This window comes from Archocentrus centrarchus, chromosome 5 (assembly GCF_007364275.1).
Source record: "Archocentrus centrarchus isolate MPI-CPG fArcCen1 chromosome 5, fArcCen1, whole genome shotgun sequence".
NCBI classification, from domain to species: Eukaryota; Metazoa; Chordata; class Actinopteri; order Cichliformes; family Cichlidae; genus Archocentrus; species Archocentrus centrarchus.
The window spans coordinates 25,702,615-25,714,293 of NC_044350.1; the positions used below are offsets into that span (position 1 = coordinate 25,702,615).

The 11,679-nt window shown below is 38.0% G+C and overlaps 1 protein-coding gene across 2 annotated transcripts in view; it reads right to left on the bottom strand.

Annotated features, from left to right (window-relative positions):
- Positions 1-11,001, bottom strand: part of LOC115780697 (potassium voltage-gated channel subfamily D member 3-like) — a 104,805-nt gene extending 93,804 nt beyond the window's left edge. Inside the window, exon 1 of one of the 2 annotated variants that reach the window (XM_030730042.1) lies at positions 9,884-11,001. In XM_030730042.1, coding sequence (XP_030585902.1) covers positions 9,884-10,986 — 1,103 coding nt within the window. In that variant the 5' untranslated portion in view covers positions 10,987-11,001. The remainder of the gene's footprint in view (positions 1-9,883) is intronic. The other variant, XM_030730041.1, reaches the window with a different exon arrangement.
- Between the last annotated feature and the right edge of the window lie 678 nt (positions 11,002-11,679).

An 11,679-nucleotide genomic window follows, 5' to 3' on the forward strand; every position in this document is an offset into this window, starting at 1 on the left:
AAGAAACAACAGTAAACATTAATATGTACAATAAATAAAATGAAAAAAACAAAAAAGTGACCAAAATGACTAAAACAGACTAGAAACTAGTATTCATTTTGAAAAGCCTTAGAGAAAATGTGTGTTTTTGAGTGGTATTCCTTCACTGCTGAATGAAAGCCACAAGGTGATACCTCCTTGTTTTTTTAATGTGTTGATGTTGGTTATGTTGTTCGTGTTCTGGTGCTCAAGTGTGGCCTGCAAATGCAGTGCCGTAGAGACCTGGCCCCTTTCTGAGATAACAAGTTATTCTGGAGCCTGCCATTGCAAATTTTTCAACAACACCACCACATCTTACAGGTTGCGCCTCCTGATGAATTACAGACAAATGTTGTCCTCACCTGTTTGTTCATTTGCTTTCATTTGAGTCAGTTTTCTCTGGTTTTCACCCAAAGTAACCCAAATTGGGTAATATGTTTGCAGAGCCTTCCTAAAAAGGCTTTACAGACACCTTCCCTCATATATCAGGAAATGCCAGTTGTTGGACTGACAGTGACCAGTGAGAACATTTTAATTCCCACCTTCATGGGCAGATGAATTTACATTAGGCGATCCTTCATGGTTCCATGGTGTAATTTAAGCTTAATGGATACACTGAAGAAATAATCATTAGTTCCCTGAGTCAGGTCTGCATGTTTATGGCTGTGTGATTTACAAATTGTGAGAAGAAAAAAAAAAACTGAAGCAAACCCTAGAATAAGAGTGAATTTGATAAGTTTTTTTTTTTTTTAATCTTTCTCAGCCAGTTCCTATTCATTTCTTCCAATACTAGAGCAAAGAGAGCTTGTGAACCTGAAGCATAACTCATCTGACCTCTCTGCTCCTGCCTTTGGCCCCTAGGCCCAGTCCACTTTATCTAATAGAGATGCTGAACAGAGAACGTGGAGGGAAGAGAGCTTAAAGTCTCTCTGAAGAAAGAAGCAGATTATATATAGCCACTGATTAAGGCAGAGATGGGAACATGACCTACATGCATAACAACATTTTCTCTCACTTTCTGCTACAGAACAAGCCTCCGTCCAGGACCAGGACTCTACAACTGGGAGAATCACTCTAATTATAACACCAGAGTCAGATTTCAATGCACACCTCATTAATATTTCTCTCATTATTGGGTTAATAATGTTTTTAGAGGTGTGGGAGACTGGGGAGAGACGATACCTCACCAGTGAACCTTTGCTTTCAGTGCACCTGTCACGCAGGTAAAAATGACTGCTTTCATCCATTGTGTCTGGATCATGTATCAGATTATAGTTGAAACTGCTAACTCCCTTTCACACACAGTGCCTGTGCTCTTAAAATAGCTGTTCCCCTGGGAGACTCATGGGGGCTGAGGGGAGGAAGAGGGAGAACAAGACAGTCAGAGGGAGAAAAGGAGTGGGAGAGAGGGATTTCTCCTTCCTCATCAATCTTTTGTATCCTGTCCCACTGATGCCAGTGCCCGCATATCCGACAGTGCCAGTGCCAGCGTCGGCAGGCAGCCGCAGGGAGCGGACCTTGCTGAGATTCAATCCAGATTCTTTTATCAGCCACCTGAGGTTGATTTAACACCCCTGTTCCTGGACAGTGAAAGTGGCTGATTATAAAGCCAGTCAGTCCCTTTCCCCCCTCATCTCCCTCAGCTCCAGCCCATTACCCAGAACTGCTGTGCTGTGCTGTCTGGGCTCATGCAGACATGGAGAGGACGCAGGGAGGCAGGTCATAAAGCCGACAAGATCAAAGGCAATAACTATTTATGTGTGCAAATGAATCAGAAGCTGAATGTGTGTGTGCTCTTTGGGGTTATAACTTAAATGCGACTGATAAATAATTGACAGACTTGATTATCAACTGTAAGCATCAAAGGCTTTTTTTTCCTTTTTTTTTGTGCAGAAGAAATTGCTAACTGAGTTCATTTTTTTAATGTAAATCTTAATGATTTTTTTCTTTTAATTTAAGCCTATAACGTCTTAGCCCACATGCAATATATTTTGTAAAGATTTTTGTTTTGTATATTGTGTTTCTGTACTTTGCAGCAGTCTCACAGAAATATGATGGCAAACTAAATTGAATGCAGTAACCATTTCACCTTATGCTGTGCTGGATGGGTACTTCACTGAATAACATCATTAGAATCACTGTATTGAAGCTGGGCATGAGCTATGATACTCAAAAAGTTCTGTATTCCCAACATGAGAATGTGGAATTTGAAAGACTGGAATGGATCTAACAAAAGGGAAGTTTAGGATTCAGTGGTTTTGAAGCTGTTTCAACTTTGTAAAATCAAGAAAATTCATATCTCCTCCTTCGTAAATGTTTCTTTTACAACTTTTATAAACCATACCCCCTTTAGGGATTTAGATAAAGCTTAAATTCTATCAGGGTGTGCGAGTGAGTGTTTTTTATACAGAATAGGGTGTGTGGTTAGCTACTGTACATGAATGTTTGCTTGCAAATTGTCTGCATTCCCCAAAACTAAAAATAACACTACAGAACACTGTATATTGTGAAATGGAACCGTAGTTATACCAGTATTGGATAAAAGCTTTTTTGATATGGAAATACAAGCTTAAACTGATTTGAATACAAACACTGCCAGTGGTTATTATACCATTTATGACATACAAATACTCAGTTACAGACAAACAAAAATGTGGATTTAAAGTTGTGCAGATAGATATTCTAAGAAATCAACCAGAACAGATCAAATAGAGCCCAAGAGAATTAAAAAAAATATATATGCAATTACAGTATTAGATAAAAGACTTTCTCATCTAAAGCATTATAAATGCATTGACAGATGGGTTACTGGTGACCTCATCACCTGAGCATATGTTCCTTCAGTAGGTGAACAGACTGACAGGCGACAGGGAGGAGGGAACACTGCGCCTCATGAAAGACTGGTGTTTTTTCAGTTGCAGTTGTACTCATATAAACACATTTACCCATCCAAATGCACACATGAGAAGCTATGGGGGGGGGCAGATGCTGTACAAGCAAAAGCATTTGAACTATTTTATTTTAACCTGACCGGCTTTGTTTTACAGGTGTGGGTGTAAGCTGTGAAAAGAAAGAGTATACTGTAACGCATCAGTGCTTGTTTTTTTGTTTGTCTTTTTAAATATACGGTTTTGGTCAGAAGTTGGGCATGAATGTCATGGTAATTTTTGGCTTTTAATGATTTCTCAAAGAAATCATCTTTTTCCAGTGTGGAATGACTATACAGCACACATCTTTAATGACTTTAACAAATGATTGGGTGCCCAAATTGTAGTATATTTTTGCTTTTCTCGAATTCACACAGGGTCAAAAGTATACACACACACACACACACACACACACACACACACATATAGTCTTAACCAGTAATACCTGGTTGAATGTTCCGTATGAAGTTGCATCTCGACCAGACACTTTTGGTAGCCGCTTCTGGCATAATTCTTGCTGGATATTTGACCACTCTTGGTGAATTGGTGGAATTTATTTAGATTGGTAGGTTTCCTTTGGAAGTCCTGCCTGCCTTTTAAGCATAGGCCACAATTTTTCAATAGGGCTGAGGTCAGAGTTTTGGGAAGGCCATTCGAGAAGCTTAATGTTAGCCTGCATTATCCATTCCAAAACACAGTTTTGATGTTTGTTTGGGATTATTGTCCCTTTGGAAAACCCTGTTGTGTCCAGGTTTCAACCATTTAGCTGTTGATTTGAGGTGAAGTTGAAGAATTTAGAGGTACTCCTTCATTATCCTATCCACTTTCTGCAATGTATCAGTGCCACTGGCAGCAAAACAGCCACAGAACATGCTTGGCAACTGGTGCAGTGTTATTAGGTTTTGAAAACCTAACCTTTAGTCCTCCAATCATACCTCTTGTCATTGTGGCTAAATAGTTCAATCTTTGTCTTGTCTGACCATAAAACATTTCTACAGGAGGTATTCAGCTTGTCTATGTAGGCAGCTGCAAATTTCAGCAGAGCTTGAAATTTTGGAGCAATAGATTCTTTCTTGGTCAGCACCCTCTCAGTCCACGGCAATTTAAAACTGGCTTCACTATGGACAGTCATGCTGATGCTCTAGCAGTTTCAAGTTCCTGGCAGGCTTGAGCCTTGATGGTTCCTGGGTTATTCCTGAACTTCCAAACAAATTTCCTCTCATCTGAGGTGACAGTTTGTGTCTTCTTCCAGACCTTGGCAAAGTGGTATCTCAAGAAGATGTTCTTTCATACAATTGTTTGAACTGATGATCTTGAAATCTTCAGTGGTTTAGAAATAGCTCCAAGAGACCTTCACAACTTGTGCTAATCTACAATTATCCTACTTAGATCTTCTTTGAGTTCCCTGGACTTTCCCATTGTTCTGAGTAATGGTCAGTTCAATGAGTGTTATCAAACAAATCCTTTTCATGCCGACAAAGAGAAACTAGAGTCAGTGAAGTGTATGGAGTTGGGTCTAGCTTGAACAGTATGCATCTATGTATGAATTTGAACATACTGTGTCAAATTGTTTTTGTTTTTTGTGGAACTTGACCTCTAACCTTTGCCTTCAGGTCAACGTTGCCGAGATTCAAAGTCATCTAAGCTTTTTAGTAGAAACATCTATGGTCTGAATTTGAACATCCCAGGTGAGATTGTTTTCGAGTTATCACTTTCTCAAGATTTTCAGAAAACTTAACCTCTGACCTTTAGCTTGAGGTCAAGCTCACAGAGATTTGATATGGATATGAATCTATGGTATGAATTTGAACATCCTAGGTCACATCGTTCTCAAGTTATGGCCAATGTTAAAGTTTTTGTGGAACCAGTGTTAATTTTGACAGCAAATTTTGATTTAGTTTTAGTCATAGTCTTTTGATGAAAATGCAATTTAGTTTTAGTCATAATTTAGTCTTCTGAATAGTTTTAGTTTTAGTCTAGTTTTAAGTTGATGAATTATTGTAAGAATATAGTCGACTAAATCGACTGTCGATTTAGTCGACTAAAATATAAAGGGTGTAAAATGTAAATGCTTCTTCTTTGGTTCCCTTGAATTAGTCATTATACACACTTACACAAAATTAAACATTTATTAAGAGTTATGGAATATTATTAATAATATTAACAGTAGCATTTCACCTGCTTCCCACACACCTGATCATTAACACCACCTTACTGAGATAATACGAGTTTTACAGCAGGAGAGGCCAGTGGTGAAATGTGACATATTTCAAATATTTATATGGTACTTTCTATATGTTGAGAAAATCATAGTTACAAGGCTTTTTGTAAAATTTCAACCAATAAATTATTAAGTTCACCTTGAAGACCTTGGTGGATGTAAGCCAAATTTTAATGGATTGTTAACATGACCCCACTCTGCACCTCTACAATGTTTTATGAAAATTCTTTAATAATTTTTTGGGCCATTTTGTTTACAGACAGAATAATACACATACACACAAACACTGCCAAAAACATAACCTCTTTGGTGGATTTAAAAATGTATATCTGAAATGGAAAAAGGGAAACTGATTACAGATGCAACAAACAGATTTGCAAATATTAAATATTCAGGCACAGACTTATTCTGTACTATCATTTGCTGTGTTTTACAGCCATGTTAGTTTCTCTAGCTTATTCTCATTTGTGTACACTTGATGATGCATATTACTGCAATTTGCCACTTCTTTCCACATATATGTAGCACAACTCAACATAGGAGAGACTGGTGAAGTGATGATAATATTACTTGAGTTTCATAACAACTTTTTGTAATATTGTAAGTGCAACAAAAGGATCTCTGTGAGTGTTATGTTTAACTAAAATAACAACCCAGATCAATATTCTTCTTTCACTTAAAGCCTGAAAGATAATGAACAGATCCTTGTCTCAGGTAATTAGAGAAAGTCTCAACATATGGTATAGTTTTTACTGATTTCATACTCTGACTTTATACGTTTGATTTGCTGCAGAATTATTTCCAACAGGACAGACCTTAGTATTTATAAAAGGTATTGAATTTCAGCCCTTGAATTTCACCACTTACAAAATGATATGTGTGTTTGCTTTGTACATGCATCAATTGATAGTTTTCCCAATAACAAATAACTGTCCTTCGCTAGTGATGAGGATCACTTTGTCAGAGCTGTAGATAGACTCTTAGTGCTCTTGCCTATTGTGTGTCAAACATAATGGGTTTATATGAAAACACATTGTTCAGATTTACAAATGCTTTCACCTTGGCATTTCTGTCCTTTTGTATATGTGATACAAAAGATAGCACTTCCACAGCACACAGAAAGCCATACAAATACTGCACAGGTAAGGTCAGGCAGTCTGTTTGACCTTACACAATACAGAGAGCCATAGGATTATTGTGGTTCATGCTTGGCGTTTGTGTTATATATATAAATTTATAACAATACACAAAAAAGGGCTGTTTCCCATAAGTCAAGTTGTTAAATGTCTAAGTCAGGAAGCTTTAGGTCTTTCGCTGGAAACCTGACGGGACTCTAACCATAAATTATTGAGTTTTTAGTTTAGGGAAAAAAGTCACAAAGTCACATTTGCAGTGTAGTTAAGGGTGAAATCTGGTGCAGCATGACAATGCACACAAACATTGACCTGTCCAGTATTCATGGGCACTACAAATGGCACAATCATGAATACTATAATTTATGTAATTAATTGGAAATCATTCTAATTTCTAAACAGTATAAATCTTGATAGATAGTTAAGACGCTTGTTTTGTACGTTTTTAATTCTATGCGTAAAACAAAACTTCTGTAGATAAATTAAAATCGTTATTCATTAGTTATTCATCCCTCCCACACATCCTGCAGGACAAGCAACATCACTTTAAGTAATTCAAAGTCCTAATTCCTGAATGCAACTAAAACTAAAATAAAGTTTTAGCAGTCAGATGAATAAATAAATAATTTGGTTATACTGCAAAGTTAGTTACTTCACTTTGAATTGCAGTTTTCAGATGATTTCCTCTAGTGAAACAGATATTTTAAGTATGGCTGTATTGTCCGAGTTGACTGGTCAATTGATTGGCCAATCGATTGGTCAATATGGCATCATTCAAGCAAATTCTCATTAACTGGGCAATCAGCGCTACATCAGCGAGCTTTCAAAATGAATCTGTTATTTTTGGTTGTGGAAGAAACTGTTTGTCCAGATTTTTACAAGTCTGAACTTGCATAAACTTCTGCCTGAATCCCACTGGGACATGAGAGCAGGTCATGGCCAGTCAAGATAATGCTTGTGATTCGTTCAGATATGCCACTGTGCATTTCAGAAGCATCCCAGAAGTGGCTCTTCGCTTCGCTCTACTGAAAGTACACTGCAAGTCTATGATGGGAGCAATGGCAACCTGCACAGAGCTGATGAGCAGGGCAGGAAGTCAGACACAGGAATGGCGCAGAGAATCTGGTCAGTTTAAAGAAAGCAAAAACCAAATACCCTGTGCTGAGGAATTGCTCTGATTGGAATGTTTAGGTTATGGAAAGTGTTCTTTTTAATTAATGTAGACACTATGTCAAAAAAGATCTCAGCTTTTTTCTTTAAGAGTATATTCAACTCAATAACTTATAAAAACATAAAAATGGTAGGTTGACTGATCTGAATTACAATAGATTTTTCTCTTTAAGGCTTGGCTTTGAGTGTGAGGATATCAGGATTGTCATATTTTTTGTCTAATAATTGTATTATTATTACAGCAGTTTGGACAATTCCAGCATCTGCCACTAGCAGCAGCTACACTTTGAGACTGGATGCGAGGGCTCCTCACTTTAATGATCACAGAAACACATAAAAAAAACCCTCCTATTACATTATGAGGGGAATTCATCGGCTTTATTCCTCAATAGGAACACAGGTCAGAATAAGTTAAAATGATTTAATGTTGCAAATACAAGTCTTTTTGTCTATTTAAAATTCATTTAGGTTTATAAGGCTAGCAGGCAGATTTTCTTTCTCCCAGCAGTTAGGGCTGTGCAATATGCCAATATATATCGGAAAATGAAATTAAAATGTCTATCGTTACAGTCATTATATGAACTGTGAATTCAACGAATTTACAGAATATGTACTATATTGTGATATACATGATAATCGGGATATTTCGGTCATATCACACAGCCCTACCAGCAATCAACTAACAGGTTAAAGAATAGGTCAAATTTCAGTCAATAAAGATTTTTTTAGGGTTTGCCCTAATTTTGTAAATTCATAAAATATTGTAAACAAGCTGAAACAATTATTGAAATGTTATGTTTATGAAAATGAATCAAACTTTTTTTGATAATGGATCATTCATTAAAGTAATTTGTTTTGAAATCTCCTTAATCACTGGGTAACCACCCTTAGACCCTTAATTCCAATCCATGCAATTTCTCAAACTATTGAAGCCTCATAGAAACTTTGGCTTCATTTTTTTTAAACAAAGCCTGCAGATTTTGCCCTGCGTCACTTACACTGAAATCATGTTAGGTGGGAATCATTTCATAGTCACTGTGGACAGAATGAAAAAAATTCAGAGGCCAAAAATGTTTTCAATACATATGAAATTAGGGCATTGTTTCAAGAAAAAACTTAAAAAGACAGACATTTCCTTTAATGCCTTTCCCGCTCACTCATGTTGAAAGTGATTTATATTCAAAAATACATTTACATTACTCATCTGAGTCACTGAAACCATTAAAATTATTTTGTGTCATGTCATTTTCTTTTCCCCCAAAGGACATTTTTCATTTACATACATAGCACTATCTATAAAGACAGTCTGAGTGAAGAACGGATTTTTAGGAACTTGTAATTATTCTTCAGTTTTACCTTCTTAATAGTGTAGCACACTCAGCCAAACTTTGGGAACACTTTTAAGTTCACCTTGCCATTCATGGCACAGAATCTCAGCGAGCTTGAAGGAAAGATTAAGAGCAGAGTGGAATCATAATAAAGGTGACAGAGGGTGCCTCATGGGAGGCTTCGCCTCCAGGCATACAGAGGGAAAAAATCTCACTTTATAATGCAGTTAAATTATTTCACACTCGAAAAGTATTTTTTAAACTGAAAGCTTTTGCCACACATATGGAGCTCCTGGTGTGGCACCAATTAGAAAAAAAAAGGAAACTTGCTGGAAAAAAAAAATAGAAAAGCGATTTCTGGTTCTGTAAAAACAATCAAGCTAAATTACTATTCATTCAAAGATAATCAGGAGTCATGTCACAGGAGTATGGAGGTGGAAAATTTATAAAGATTTGTTAGTTAATTGGATGGTTATGAATAATCAGAGCTGTTTGTTTCCAATATCAGTAAACATTTTCAAATGTATTGGTTCTGGCAACTTACTGACATGGAAAATGAATTGGAAACATTTTTTGAACCAAAAAATAATACCAGTTAAAAAAGAAAATGCAAGATGGAGCTCAGTATCAGCTCTGCATCCTTAGGACATGTACAAATCTGAGTATCATCTGAGCATCTACTCGATTCTCATGTATTATATATATTCAAACGGTGTTTTCTTATTTGGGGAGCTCTAACTAAGGCAAACAAAATGTCATGAATGTTTGCGCTGATAGATAAATGCTACACTGCCCACCATTACTCACACTGGCAGTTTCAAATAAGCTGTAGCGTACTGAAGTATGGGAGAAGGCTGTCTTAATGTTCATTTGAAATTCAAAGTGGTTTTCATAAATTATTCAGTTTATTAAAATCATAAACAACTCTGTTTTAATTCTCTGAACAAAATACACATATAGCACAGTGTGTAACTGTGTGTGAATATATTTACCTGTGTGTTTATTTGTGTGTGTGTGTGTGTGTGTGTGTGTGTGTGTGTGTTGGGGGGGGGGGGGGGGGGGGGGGGGGGTATGTCTACTACTCACCCCAGCGTCGTCATGGTGACAATAGTGTACCAGAAGGAAGCTGGGATGCTGGTGAACTTGCTGGAGCTGGAGCCCTTCTCTGCGTAGAACATGACCGTGGCAAAGATGATGATGGCCATCGTGAGTGAGAAGAGGAGGAAGCCCAGCTCTGAAGCACAACTCTTCAGTGTATAACCCAGGATTCGCAGGCCCTGCGAATGGCGTGAGAACTTGAAGATGCGAAACACTCGAAACACACGCAAAGTCACAAAGGCACCGCTCACATCCTCGTTGTTGGTCATCACTAAACCGATGTAGTATGGCAAGATAGCCACCACATCGATGATGCTCATCACAGAGCGCATGAAGCGGTAACGACTAGGTGCAGCAAACAAGCGCAATAGATACTCCACTGTGAAGATCATAACACAGGCAGTGTCCATACAGAAGAACGCAACAGTGTAGCGTTCACCACATGGCACATCTTTCTGGTTGGCAGTAGCACCACAGGGCACCGTCTCCACCACATTTGTGATGACCGAGACAGCAATGAAGAACCCAGTGACATAGTAAAAGACCAGGGCCATGGTGGACGTGTGGGGGTTCTCAAAGGCTCGCCACATGGTCTCTCTGAAGTTCATGTTGGGCAGCTTCAAGTCCATATTCTCTTCCTGATCATCCTGCAGACGCTCTAAGTTCTCCCTCTTTCTATCCTTGTATTCTTCATAGCAGCAGTCACCAATGATCTCAGGTATGATGCCAAAGAAAGTCAGCTCCTCGTCATAGGCTGAGATGCACTCGTGACGGGGGTAGTGGAGCTTTCCTGTTCGGTAGAAGTTGAGAATGCTTCTGAAAGCGTCAGGATCCCGGTCAAAGAAGTACTCCTTGGTTTCTTCATTGTAAAAGAAGTCTTTCTCAGAGCTGCCCAGTAGGGTGTCCGGGTAGCGGTCCAACGTGGTTCTCCAGGTCTGAAAACGACGGCCGCTGACATTGAGGATGATAAGTTCATCTTGTTTCTTGCTGTTGTCTCTTGGTGCAATAGGCATGGGGCAGTTGGCCACAGGCATCCAGCCAATGGCTGCAGCCCTGGCGAAGGGGAGCCATGCTGCTACTCCTGTTGCCATTGTGAAGCAATGTCTTGGAAGTAGTCTTCCTCACCTTCAGACTTGACTATTTTCAAAATGATCTGGCATCTGAAGAACAAAACAAAAAAGGGGAAACATAAAAGGCTGATAATTAACAGCAACACATTCAGTGTTTAACCAACTGATCAATGCTTGCCATCACGGTGCTATATGACGTGATGCCTGTTCTGTGCTGAATTTCAAAACACTTTTTCCTCTCTATTAAATTTCCTGTCACTCTCTACAATCTCTTGTCAAAATCTCTGGAAATGTCATGCAAAATGTCATCTAAGCTGCCAAATGGAAACAACAACTAAAGGTGGATTAAAAAAAAAAAAAAAAAAGGTTTATGTGAAATGTTAAATCAAATTTCTACCAAAAAATAAAGTCTGCATGAGTTTGATTTAGATCACAATTAATTAGTTTGCATTGTTTCTAAGCCCACATTTGCTTAAAAAGAACAACTAAATGCACAGCACACATCTAATTGTTCTTTTTAAATACAGTTCTTTTAAAATATAGTTTAACCAACATCAGCAGCATTAATATAACAACTACAAACCTTCTGTCCCTGAGCAGCTTCATCAACTGCCTTACAGTGGAAAAACAGTGACTGCCAAACCTGTTGAATCTTAATGAGGAAATCTTCCCCTGAGTTCTCCGTGCGCTGATAACATTACAGAATCTTACCTT